The 13778-nt window shown below is 37.2% G+C and overlaps 1 protein-coding gene across 3 annotated transcripts in view; it reads left to right on the top strand.

Annotated features, from left to right (window-relative positions):
* Positions 1–13778, top strand: part of GABRB2 (gamma-aminobutyric acid type A receptor subunit beta2) — a 246355-nt gene that overhangs the window by 196913 nt on the left and 35664 nt on the right. For all 3 annotated transcript variants that reach the window (XM_057747527.1, XM_057747516.1, XM_057747538.1), the window contains exons 6-7: positions 10774–10911; positions 12593–12745. In XM_057747527.1, the coding sequence (XP_057603510.1) occupies positions 10774–10911; positions 12593–12745 (291 nt within the window). The remainder of the gene's footprint in view (positions 1–10773; positions 10912–12592; positions 12746–13778) is intronic.

A 13778-nucleotide genomic window follows, 5' to 3' on the forward strand; every position in this document is an offset into this window, starting at 1 on the left:
TTGTTCTATTGGACCATGTGCAGTTCCAAGATAGCAGGTTTATTTTATTTTATTTCTGGGTAATAAATTACCCTAAAGCTTAGCAGTTTAAAACAACAGGAATTTATTACCTCATAGTTTCTGAAACTTGGAAATCACAAGTGGCTTAGCTAGGTGACTCTGGCTCAGGATTTCTGATAAGGTTGTGCTCAAGTTGTTGTTCAAGACTGTGGTCTCATCTGAGGGCTCAGCTGGGCAAGGACCTGCTCATCAGCTTACTCACAGAGTTGTGGCAGGTTCCTCACAGTGTTCCTGTTAGACTTAGGACCTCAGTTCCTCTGACTGTCAGCTGGAGGCCTCCCTCAGTTCCTCCCCACATGGGTCTTTCCACAGGGCAGCTCACAACATGGTGGAGCAAGGAATCTGGAGACGTGAAGGAAGGAGAGAGAGGGACAGAGAAGAGAGAGAGAGTACATCCAAGACAGAAGCCTCAGTCTCTTTATAACCTAATCTCAAAAGTAGCATTGTGTCACTTCTGCTGTGTTCTGTATCCTAGAAGTGCATCACTGTCTAGTCCACACTCCATGAGAAGAGGATGAAAGCTCTACCATTTGTGGGTAGGAATATCAAAGAATTAGTGGATGTAACTTTAAAATCACAGCATGCTAATCCTCTATTCATCTTGAAAAAAAGAACTATACAAACCAAAGGATGAGGAACTTAGCTTGGCTGAATTTGGGTCATATCTTGATAATTAATTTAGTTTTCAGTATTTTCCACATGTCATGGATTTCATTTTTGGTGTTAATAGTAAGAAAAAAATTCTATTTAAAGAACAATTTTTTTCTCAAGCCAGGAATATAATTGATAGTTTAGAAAAGAGCAGATTTGCATAAATATTGGTCAAGGCTTTAGGCATTACTTGAGCTGTTTTTCTATGTAATTCTTTTTTTTTAAGTTGAAAATGTTTTATTCCTGTTAGAAGGCCCAAATGTTAACTCCTTAGTGTGCACTAATGAAGTCACCCTCAGGGTCTTATTTACATGAATTAATTTGCATAGGTATTTAGAGGTCACTGAGAATCAGAAGTTCACTTTATTCACACATATATATATACCTTCTACCAGGTTGGATGGACAGTAGCTTCCATTGTATACAAATGCATTCGTTTCCTTTTTTTTTTTTCTTTCGTTTCCTTTTTTAAAATACACAGGTTACACTTCACCAAAGAAGAAGCAAGTGACTTACATTTAATTTTAAGAATTTCATATATATATATATTTTTTTTTTTTTTTTACTTTTAGTCTAAGGAATAAAAATGACCTTTCAAATTTCCTAGCTACTCAAAAGTAAATTATTTTTATTTCTAATGCTGCAAGAAGAAGATTGCTAGTTTTGGGTAATTCTTAATAACGTAGATTAAAAGGAATTACTTGAAGTTTTCCTTAAATAACATAATTTCAGATTAGAGATTCTCTGAAACAGTGATTCTCAGTGTGTGGTCTGGAGTGTAGGGGGCACTGAGGCCCCCTTGGAGTGTCCTTGAGGTCAGAGCTCCCTTCATAATAATACCAATACTTTATTTTCCTTCTCACTTTTCATTCTTTCAAAATATACAGTCATGTTTTCCGGAGGCTACATGAAACACCTTATCACAACCACTGAATGCAAAAGCAAACATGAAAATCCAGCTATCTTCTGTTAAGCCAGTCATTAAAGAGATTTACAAAAATATAAAACAGTGCCACTCTTCTCAGTAATACTTTGTTTTGTAAGGTATCATTATTCATAATAACATTATTTATATTAACATAAAATACAATTATTATATTTATTATTTGAAATGACTTGATGAATAACTATTTTTAAATGTCTTGATTTCAGTTTCTAACATGGTAAGTATAAAGAGGTATGACCCACACAAACAAAAGTTTTGGGGAGGTCTCAGTCATTTTTCAGAGTATAAAAAGGTTCTGAGATCAGAAATTTATGGATGGCTGTTTAAGAAGAAGAACTTTATTTTTTAGCTGTAGAACCTGAGCTCTAAAGAATATATGATCTGACCCAAATTCTCCAGCTCATATATAGCAGCATTGGAACAGGAATCTAGGTAGATCTAGGTTATGCCATATGGCTAAGCCTATAATATTCATAAAACCAGTTGGAGATTCTCTGAAGCAGTATCCAACTGTGAGTATGAATGTTAACCTGGAAATACAGGTATAATTCCACTTTATAAAGAAAAATGTTTGCTTTTCTATTTTCTCCAGAACCTAGTGTTCTCCATTAGCTTTTGCTACTTAACAATCTATCCCAAACCTAGTGAACTAAAACAAAAACTGTTTCTTATTGCTCAGGAGGCTACAGGTTGGCTGGGAGGTTCTGCTGCTCTGAGCCAGGCTCAGGACTGCATGTGTGGTCCTCACATGCTGACTGCTGTGATTGGGTGAGTGGGTCACTTGTCCCTCATCCTCCGTGGGTTATCCAAGGCCTGTTCCCATGGAGACAGCAGGATTCCAAATAAGCCACTGGAAGCTGCCAAGCCCCCAGTAGCCCTAGCTCAGAAGTGGCTCAACATTGCTTCTTTGAATACAACAAGTGGTAAGGGCGGCTCAGAATCAAGGTATGGGGAGATATTTACCTCCTCTTGAAAGGAGCTGCAATGTTATATTGCAAAGGAGTGTGGATACAGTGAGAGAAATAATTACAGACATATTTCCATAATATTTCAGAATAATTTAAAAATAATGGCATCGAATAAAATTGTGAGGTGGTATAGTAATAGGAATTGGACTCCAGTATAAAGAGGATTTAGTTCAAATCTCATTTCTGACATTTGAGCAAGTCGCTTTAAATTATAGTTCTTTAAATTGTAGCTTCTTTGTCTGTAAAATGGGGATAATAACAGTTTCTACCTCAAAGGGAATAAATGAGATAATGCTTGTGAAGCACTTTGCTTCACCCAGGAAATGCTTTTAAAATGTCATCTAGTAGTGATTTAAAAATCTTGTGCATTAGATAAGTTCAAAGGATTCTTCCTGACCACCACCCTCCCCAACAAAATAGCAATACCATGTTTACAGGTATATGTCTGTATAGAGAGCTTGTGTGCCATCAGCCCCAAAGGCCTCCTTCCTGCTCTTCACATAACCCTCTCACCAGACACAATTCTATTCCATCTCAACAAATGTACTAAATACCTGAGACTTGCCACATTTCCACTCCAAGCCATGGTTACAAATTTGAAAAAACACATATGTTCTCTGTTTAAACAAGACCCCACAATTGAGTATAGGGGATAAATTCCTTAACAGATAAATTAAATAGACTGAGTGCTAACAGAAGAGATTATGCAAATACAGAGGAGGGGGTCCCATATCTGGAGTTTAAGGGCAGTATTAATTTTTTTCTTATTAGTCAAGATACATGCTAACAGTTCATATCACAGGTCACCCACCCTTTTAGACCAAAAATTCCTCTGCAGACGCATCCTGCCTGACATCCTTAAATGTGCAAGTCCTCAGCTGACCTTCTGTCGCAGTGAAGATGTGTGGAAGAATGGGTTAAGCCGGAGAGGCTCCAACCACTTCCAACATCAGTAAGCTAGGCCTTCGCTTCCTCTGTCACCCCTTATTAGAAAGCAGATGGGCTGGTGTAACGGTTGATGCCATTTTATTACACAGCTGTGGGTATCTACTAGGCCATTCAATTGGCCTTGTTAATTTAAACATCTTCCATTATCACTCTTGAGTTAACAAACTCTTCCATGTGACCATATCCCCTCTTCACCAGGGAACATTATTCCATTTGAGCACTAGGTACTGGCTGCTCTGGAGACTGTTGTGGCAAATTGGTTTCCAAAATCTATCAGCCTAAAGAAAGTCATTACCAGAGGGCCATGGGCACTCCAAGAATACTTTTCTTCACCAAACAATGACGGTATATATTAAAAGTTTCTTTCAACACAGGGCCTTTGCTTAACTTGGGAGCTCCCTTCTATGGACTGGTACCAGTAGCACAGCCTTTTTTAATGTTTTGAGGCTGGTGCATGGGAATAACACATCCCAAGACATAAATAATGTTCAGGTTTGCAGTTCCACCACCTTGCAATTCAGCAAATGCCATCTGCTCATCACTACACTCTCAAAGGGAGCAGGGGTCTGGTGAACCACAGCTAATAGGTAGCATGTTGACAGTTCAATTCAGTAAGTTTGTACAAGTGCCACCCTTAGTAAGACCTATATTAAGGAGAAGAAGGGCTACAGAGAAGTTATCAGACATGGTTCTTCGGCCTCCAGGCTGGTCTAGTGGCTGAGACCAACACATCCATAAATCCTCTACTGCAAAACTGGTGGTGAGAAGTTATGAGTAGGGATTCCAGCACAGTGCAATGGAAACCTTAGGGAAGGAAAGAAAAGGGTCCCCAACTGAGGGAAGATGAGACAGTGTCTTGGGAAAGGTGGAAGTAGAGATGGGCCCTGAAAGTGTACGGAAATGTGATGTGAGATAAAACTATTTCAAGTAACTTGAATAATTTGAACCAAGGCTTGGAGGTCAAAGGGTTGCTAAAGACTGTGGGCAGAAGATAGGAGCTTTAGCAGGGAAGAAGCATAACAGAAGATGAACCTGCAAGATAGAGTTTTGAATGCCTTACTGAAGAATTTGTGTTTAATTCTGAACCTACTGGGAAGGCCATCAAAAAGTTCTCCGTATTTTTTGTTTGTTTGTTAAGGCATAGAAGTAGCATCACCAACATGTTTGTAAACAAAGTAATAATAGCAGCATGTTTAGTATAGATTAGAGGAAGGGGGAAAACCTAAAAGGTTGTTGACTAGTCTATTGAGGAACATAAACAAAAGATGCAGAGATCTGATGCTAGAGTGGAATCTACTTAGTCCTAATAACATTAAATATTCAAATAAAACTTGAGTGAATATAAATTTGCAGAAAACCTTTAGACATAGCCCCATCTCCCTCTTCTCTTCTATTATTGCCTTATTGGTGAGCACAGGTCATAGATTTTTAAAGAAAACCAGACCCCTGCATAGTGGCAGCGTCAGAAACATCTCCTCTGGTCCCTTATAAGAGAGGCAGAGCTGGGAGAAAATATTTTAATTTTGTAGCTTATAAAACCTTTATTCAGAAGAAATGTTGTTCTTCTTGGGTCAGGACAGACACCAGACATGCCTTTCCTGACTCCCATGGCAAGGTAAATGACTTTTGCTCTGTAAAAACTCCTAATCACTTGGTATCCCAAGGATGGTCCTTGGACCAACAGCATCCTTCCTACATGGGAGGTTATTAGAACTACAGAATCTCAAGCTCTACCTACTTAATCAATGTTTGCATTTTTACAAGAGCTCCAGGTGATTTCTGTGCATATTAAATTTGAGAAGCACCAGCCTATTTCTCTTTTAGCTAAAAGTTCTCTTTCTTTTCTACATTACTCTAGGATTTAGGGCTCATGCATATGGAAAAAGCAGGGTTGGGTAGAGGAGAGGAATCCTGGTAACCATAACCCAACCTAGTTCTCCTTTCAAGACAGAACCATCTAAAGAGTTTAAGACAGTGCCTGACACAGGTGGGCTTAGACAATCATAGCTACTGTTATGGTTCTTGGGGCTCTTTTTGCGTAGTATTATTTTTTTCAATTGGTTTCTCTTACTTGGACCATTATTTCAATTGGTTTAGCTCTCCAATCACAAGAAGCTTAAGAAATACTTCATGGGGCTAAGCTGCCAGAAAGAGCTACCAGTTCACCCTGCTCCCATAAGGAGACAATAAATACTGAGCTTTGCATTGAAATCCAAATGGAGAAATGATCTTTAAAGTACAACATCTGACGTTTTTCTTGATTATGGTCAATTTCCTATTCTCTTACATCATACAATTTGAATTTGAAAATGGTAATAACACACACAAAAAATAGATTCTCTTTGATGAGGGACGGATTCTGGGCCATGACTTGATGGTGTCCTCACTAAGATGCCACTAGGTAATCAAGTCTGACCCGTCCTAGGCCAATTATTTGGGGCTGCTCGAGGCCTAGAAATGATTTGACAGCAGAACATTTGGGTCTAGCAGTCCATCTTACAGAGCAGAGTGAAGAGTAAGATGCAATTAAGGAGTCAGAGCAATCACTCAGGGTGTCTTTGGAACACTTTCCGTTGCTGAATTTAAAGAGTTGTGGCTGACGAGTAAGTTTCTCTCTCTCTGTGTTGAAAAATCCCTGTAGCTTTAATTGACATTAACTGTTCTCAGTCTTGCACCTTTGCACTTACATATAGGCCTCTGTGTGGAGTGGAGTCCCTTCTGATTGAGGACCAATAGGCTTCTAATCACGGTCACTGTGTCGGTCATGAGAAGAATGTTTGCATTCTTGTTATTATTGTAAGTGGCAGGACAGTTGACCCTTGAACGATGCAGCTGTTGGAGGCCCCACCATTACATAGTCAAGAATCCCCTGCTAGTTTATAGTCGGCCCTCCATATCTACGTTCTTCTGCATCCGCAGTTCCACATCCATGGATTCAACCAACCATGGATCCTGTAGTACCATAGTATTTCTTATTGAAATACATCCTTGTATAAGTGGACCCATGCTGTTCAAACTATGTTGTTTAAAGGTCAACTATACTATGTTACTGTGCTATGTTGAATACAATGGGAGACAGAAAATAAATAACTATCTGAGAACATTTAACAGTCCAATTGAGGAGTGAAGTTTAAATAAGTAACAGGAGAATAAGAAATCACTTTAATTTTCCACTAGGAAAAGGAAATGGTAGCATTGATAATTCACTTAATTCTTCTAAATGTTCTCATCGGCTTCCACTGTTTAATATCTTGGTACAGATTCATATTTTTTTGCATAGTAATATCCTTCTAAAATGTAATATTTACTTAGTAGATAACAAAATAAACATGTGAAGTATCACTAAAGTGAGAAAAAAAAACTTGTTTAAATGCCGTGTTATGTAATAAGATGTGTAACAGTTGTGAGAAGCTGTTCAGCTCTTATGTAAATGCTTTTAAAATGGCATTTTTGCTTCTTAGATCTCATATAGTACATATATTTACCAGTATCTATCATTCTTGTCTTATATAGATTTATAAATTTACATATTTATCCTTCCTGATCAGGGCTTTGTAACATTTCATGCAGTTTTAATTCCTCCAGGTAAATTCCAATAAATTTGTATTTTACTTTATTCATAGGCCATCTGAATTGATGTGGGTTATGTTACTAATGATAACAATACAATATAATTTAATCACTCAGTTTCTGGAATCCAGTGAATAAAATATAAAAGATGAATTTAATTTGCAAGACATTAATGAGGAGCATTAGTGCATCTCTTCCTTCTGATAGCTTTTAAAAGATATCTAATTATTTTTTACTCATTATTATTATGAAAGCTGTAAAGTCAGGTCATATGTATTTGCATAAGTTTTCTTTTATTTTTTAATTATGTTGAGAGACTGCTAAATATTCCTTCAGAGAAAATTCAAAGAAAAGAAGAAAACTAGGTCTGCGTTCAGCTAATCCTGCACAGCATGTTGCGCTGGCTTTTGAACTTGACCCCCCTGGCACTTTATGGATTGTTGGTCTTTCATCTACAGAAATCGATGATGCAGTAGCATATCGTTGCTTTCCATTTGCAACATTCTTTACTTGGTTAACCCAAAATGAAGTCAACAAGATTGGGGTTTTTAAAACCAGCAGTAAGTCAATGAGTATAAACAATATCCTGTTCCATTGTGTCTGATTCCACAATCTTAGACATCAAAATAACCTTCAGATGTTTTACTATCACTTCGGAGAGTTCTGTAAGTGCTAAACAGCTAAGTTTCTCACTGTGCAGATGCTTATATGTGTTCACGAAGTAGCAGCAAAGTAGCATATAACTAAACACAAGTTTTTATTTATTTTAAAGAATTCTTATTTAAAAAGAAAATATTAGCTAACCTTTTTTGAGCACAGTCTACCAGGTACTTTTCTAAAGCATTTTAGAAGGAAGAATTTATTTCTCTGGCATAATAGCTCTGTGAAGTAACTATTACTATTATTATCCCAATTTACAGATGAGAAAATGGAGGACAGAGAGAAGTTAGGTAACTTGCCTAACTAATACATAAGGAAAAATATAGAAGGAAGAATTTTTTTTTTTTTTTTAGGAAGGATTTTTTGATTATTCTCAAGGGTTACATTATCATTGGGTGATTTTTTTTTTGAGTTCACTCAGAAGATACTTATTTAATTCCAACTGTGTGTCAGGTACTGTGCTAGGAGCAGGAGACAGACACATAAACATTTGGCTTCATAATGCCAAGCATCTGGAGAAACCACCATTGCCCAAATCCCACATGTGTATAAAATAATTGTTTTATTAATTCAATAATTTATCCCAAGTACCTCTTCTCTGCCAGGTATTATCTAGCAAGCACTGTGTCAAATATCTGGCATTTTGACAAAACTCTGTATTTTATTATAACGTTTCTGCTTGTAAATAACCATTAGGCATCTCCTCTACAGCTGTATTGAAATGCCATTGATATTCCTATGCCTCTGCCTACAGAGAGCTTCTGTTATTTGTAATGATGAACAAAAGAAGCTAAATACTGGAGAAGGGAAGCTGGAGGACCAGAAGCACACTCTTCACTAGCTTAGACTTAGTCCTCTATTGGCAATAGTGAGTTGACTTTTCTCTCCTTCTCTTCTTTCAAAGATGGCTGCATTCTAGAAAACTGTTGCCTCCTTGTTTCATAAAAACCTTTTTTCATGTTTATACACGGATTCAATTTTACATTTCCAACTTTCTAGCTTGATTCTAGTAGTACATTGACCCTCTTTTGTTATTTTAAACTTTTATGAAAGGTGGGCTTGTCATTGACTCTAAACAATTTCATAACTGGAGAGATAGGTACAGATAATAATGAGAAATAGGATTCAATTTTAGTTGAAGTCCTGGACTGTGAGGGTTCCCATGGCCACATTAGGAAAGTTGCCATCTTAGAAAAAAAGCAATTATCCTTTGGGACAGACACCTGAGTTCTTAGGTTTATGTAGAGAATACTAATGGAGTAGATTAATAAGGAGTGAGAGGTCTTTTCTGAGAATCTGTTTGTTGTGTCATTCATTTAATACCTGGGCTTCCCTTTAAAATCATGAATAATTTACTTTTAAATCAAAGTTTTATATGAAGAAAGACATTCTCTAACAAAACAAAGGGCTCTAAATGAGACCATGCTAATAAAAATGTCGGTGGTGTATAATCTATTTAAATTCCACAATTTTTGTTACAATTTATGATGTTTGCAAATAACCCTTTTAAATATCATTAGGTATTATCCAAAAGTAGGTCGTTAGGGACCACAAGTTCAAGTTCTCAAAAACTTCCAAAAATACTGTATTTCTATTACCAGATAAAGATGGTTACTCTTTTGAATAAAGAGGACTTAAGATTCCTAGAAACTTAAGACAATGCCTGAGCTGTGCTGTGGTTGATATAGATTCTCAAATTGAGGGTATTGTAGTTCTTTGAAAAATAATTTGCTTCCACTTTTTTGGAGATTTGACTTTCTCTCTTTGGAAGAAATGTGGTTTACTGGAAATCACAAAAGCTAAGAGTCAAAGAAATGACCTTCAAGTCCTCATTGTCAAACTAACTAGTCACATGTCAAAAGACAAAAACTTCAGCAGTCTTTTTCATTTGTTTTGTTGCTTTTGAACTTGGGGGAGCACTCTCTGTCCCGCCTACCTCCCAGACTTGTAAAACTTCAGCTATCTGGATGCAGATGTTCTTTGAAGAGATAAATGTGATGTACAAATATAACACATTCTTTTGGTGGGGATTTGTGGGGCATGAGCGAGTTTATAAAATATTGGTATTCACTGGATTCCACTGCATGCTTCCCTGTATAGCACTGCTTACAATATAAAATGTGTTTATTCATTGCAGTTATATCCATGCTTACTAATTAGAATATGCATGTTGCCCCACTCTACCCCATGTATTGAAAGGATCATTATAACATTTTATCATACAGAGTCCTATCCCCTGCAACTGTGCACTGATAGCACAGTAGGTGTTCAATAAATAATTGTTGGATGAATGGAACCAGGCCCCCTAAATGCGCTGTGCATTTGCAGGGTACACTCTACATTTGTACATACTCCTTAAAACTGCTAGAATTAATGTTGTTTTGAATTTTTAGGGAGTTTTTTGGAATTTAGGTATGCTGCAGAATCAAATTTGGAGCTCATATCTATGAATATTAAAACATTGACCCACTTCTTCATAATCACTTCTCTTCTGACTTGAAATCCAAATATTTTGTAATTCAAACATTTTGTATTGGCAGGGGGAGGGTTTGGTACCATTCAGTGCTATACTGATAACTTAAATGATTTTTCTCTTCTTTTGTCTTCTCTTAGAAGTACTATCCAGGGCTATGTGATAATGTAATCATGTTTGAGAGAATGAGATTCGTAATCAGATAAACCTAGGTTCAAGTCCCAATGATACCATCTCCGAGTTACAAGCTTAATACAAACTGTTAATTTCTCTAAGCGTTTGTTGCCTCATATGGACCTAATTATACTTCCCCAATGGGATTATTGTGAGGATTTAAGGTGGTAATATACTTAAGGTGCTTGGCATGATACGTAACACGTAATAACCTTTAGCTGTGGCCAGTATTGTTTACACAGTGCATCTTCTAAACAGTTATTTTCTTCTGTTTTGTTTGTCTTTTGTTTTGTGTATCTGTGTTTGTATGTTCCCTTTTACAGATGGATATACAACTGACGACATTGAGTTTTACTGGCGTGGGGATGATAATGCAGTGACAGGAGTTACCAAGATTGAACTCCCGCAGTTCTCTATTGTAGATTACAAACTGATCACCAAGAAGGTTGTTTTTTCCACAGGTTTGTATCAGGGGAAATGGTTAAGAGAAAAGGGGCTTTATCATATTTTCCCAAAAGGGTTCACTTATATCAGGATTGGGTCCCGGGGAAAGATGGGGACTCTAGAAGACTTAGATCTGCTGAAAATGCTCAGTTCCCCAACAAGCCTATTTGGAACCCATCCAGTTATTTTCAAGAAGGTATCCCTAGCAAAGCAAGTGTCTCTCATATACTAGAAAAGGGACTAATTGTTGGAGATGGACTACGGAGAGAGAAAATGAAAGCCTGGGTCAGCATTGTTCCCCCAACTTAATGCATCTCACAGAATTGATCATAATTCTTTGAAACATACTTAGGACAGCCAAGTCACAGTTCACTCAGGTCTGATCACAGTGAAATTCTCTAAAGACAGTAGGGTAGGAGGCTTTCACATTTTTCTCAAAGAATAGGACTTTCTTTACATAGCCTTACCTACCGTTTTGGAGCTAAAAGCTTTTCCAGACGTTGACATTATCCTGATGTCTTTACTATTCTTACTCTTCCAGTATTGAGGTCAGACTTGTTTTCATCAGCACAGATTTTCAACAAAAAAGCCCAGGGATGTAATAATTTGCTCCATACTCATTAAAAGAAAAATAATAAGCCCACAGGAATATCCCTCTTTATATTTTTCTTATTTAAATGAATTCCCCAAGCACAGAAATAGCTAATACTATGTGGATTTTGAATTGTCCTTCTGCTAAGGACTCAGGCACTTCCCCTCACTGAAAACTGTTTCAGGCAAGAATACAAAAGAGCCTCCAGCTTTGCAAAAAATAACAACAGAAACTTCTCCTAGGTTTGAGGTCCTCTGAACCTTTGAGACACTATGGAAATGAGTTTCTACTTAAAATATTTTTACTTTAATATTAATATACTTACTTCAGCCCAAGAGGGCTAGACAAGGCTTTCTTTCAGTTAGTTAGAATATATGCCCCACACACGCTATTTATCAATGTGACTTTTATATTCTAAGACTGTTCTGTTCCATATCTTGTTTAAAATGTAATTCCCCAGATCCCCACCACCAAAGGACCCAGCTTCAAGAACCTGATCCTTTAGTTATATCTCCCACAAACATTGCTCAGGAAAAGTGACTCTTCACCTTTGTGGTGGCTCAGGAATCCTTTTAGAACTTTGATGGAAGCAATGAAATTAGAAAAAAATACTGTACGCGCACAAAAACCTTCACTCAACTTCAGGGAGTTGCTGCACTAACTGAAGCCTCATCGCTGATCCTCGCTTTAAAATGCATCCTGGGGCTTGTGAAGAGATTTCTTTCCCTATAATCAGAGTGTGCAGCCGTAATCTTATTTACCAAAATGTACAGGATGGACTTGCTGAGAAACAACTAAAGGGGGAGCAAAGGGACTGTCTCAAATTATCTTGTCATCACAGTTGTAGGGAATGAGAACCTTTGATTCTGTGTAGGGGGTTGAGCAGGGAAGAACTGGAATACTTTTAATTACTGATGAGTGCAGGATATATTCAACACTGAGTAAGTCCTGCTATTTAAGCCCTGTTTTCTCAGACTACTTCTGCAGAAGAAAGTCCAGGAGCTAAAATTGAATTTAAGGAAGATATACAAACTGTTTATGGGTCTTTAAAGGAGAGGCTCCTATACGTACTGATTCATAATGATGTTTTAAAATTGTCTTTCTAGGTTCCTATCCCAGGTTGTCCCTCAGCTTTAAGCTGAAGAGAAACATTGGTTACTTTATCCTGCAAACATATATGCCGTCTATCTTGATCACTATCCTCTCCTGGGTCTCCTTCTGGATTAATTACGACGCTTCAGCTGCAAGAGTGGCATTAGGTAAGGCATTGGTTTGACTGCTTGCGGCGTTTGCCTGCGTGTGCGCATGCGCTCATGTGTACTTTGCGTACCCTCGAATTTGTGATGCGTGGCGAGACCCGACTGCGCACTTTACAAGACTTTGGATATGAGACGTTGGGTGATTTGATTCAGCGTTAAATCAATTAAACACGAATTAAAACTTTCATGTCAAAATTAGTTAACTGTGTAGGTGTCGTTAATGAAATTAGTCCCATCAGCTTGATACTTTTATTGAAGCATAGTTCATGTAATGTTGCTTGATAATTGTTCAGTTTTTATCTGTGCTTCCTTACCTGGAAAGAGCTCTCTTCCATCTTTTTTTTTTTTTTTTTTCTGAGCAAGAAACAAAGAAATGTAATGTGTGACTAATCAATGAGCAGAAAGAATTCTAAAGTCTTATTAAGATATTGCAATAGCATGGCAGAGGGCAGGAGACAGCAGAGTAAGAATATTGGGAAATCATCCTTGGCATCACTTATCTTATACATGATGTTTTCCCATTATAATACCAGAGCAAGAGAATAAATTGTATTCTTGAACATTTTTATGTTGCTAACTCCAGATGTAGTAAATTTATGACCTTTCACATGATATTTTAGAGTTCTGACTAATCCCTATAAAATTTTGAGTTGTTAACTGCTCCACCAGTACATCTCAATTAAATCATTACTTCCTTAGTGAAGTTGTTCTTTTATTCATTCAACAAAAATTTTTTTAACACCTACTATGTGTCAAACCTACAGGCACTGGAGATAAAGCCAGTGCCCTTCTGGAAGTTATGTTCTAGCAATAAAAGATTAAAAACATAAATTTATTTTGCATGTAACATGCAGATTATATAATATGGTAAACCTGTAGGGCAGAAATAAGCAAGGTAAGGGGGTGGCTTTGCTGGGGGTACAGTTTAGAATAATCAGACTTCAATGATTGCCAGTGGGCAAAGACTTGAAGAAGATCAAGTCCCGTAAATGTCTGGATGAGAATATTCCAGCGTGATGAAAATGCCCTCAGG

This window comes from Hippopotamus amphibius, chromosome 1, assembly GCF_030028045.1.
Source record: "Hippopotamus amphibius kiboko isolate mHipAmp2 chromosome 1, mHipAmp2.hap2, whole genome shotgun sequence".
In the NCBI taxonomy this organism is placed as follows: Eukaryota; Metazoa; Chordata; class Mammalia; order Artiodactyla; family Hippopotamidae; genus Hippopotamus; species Hippopotamus amphibius.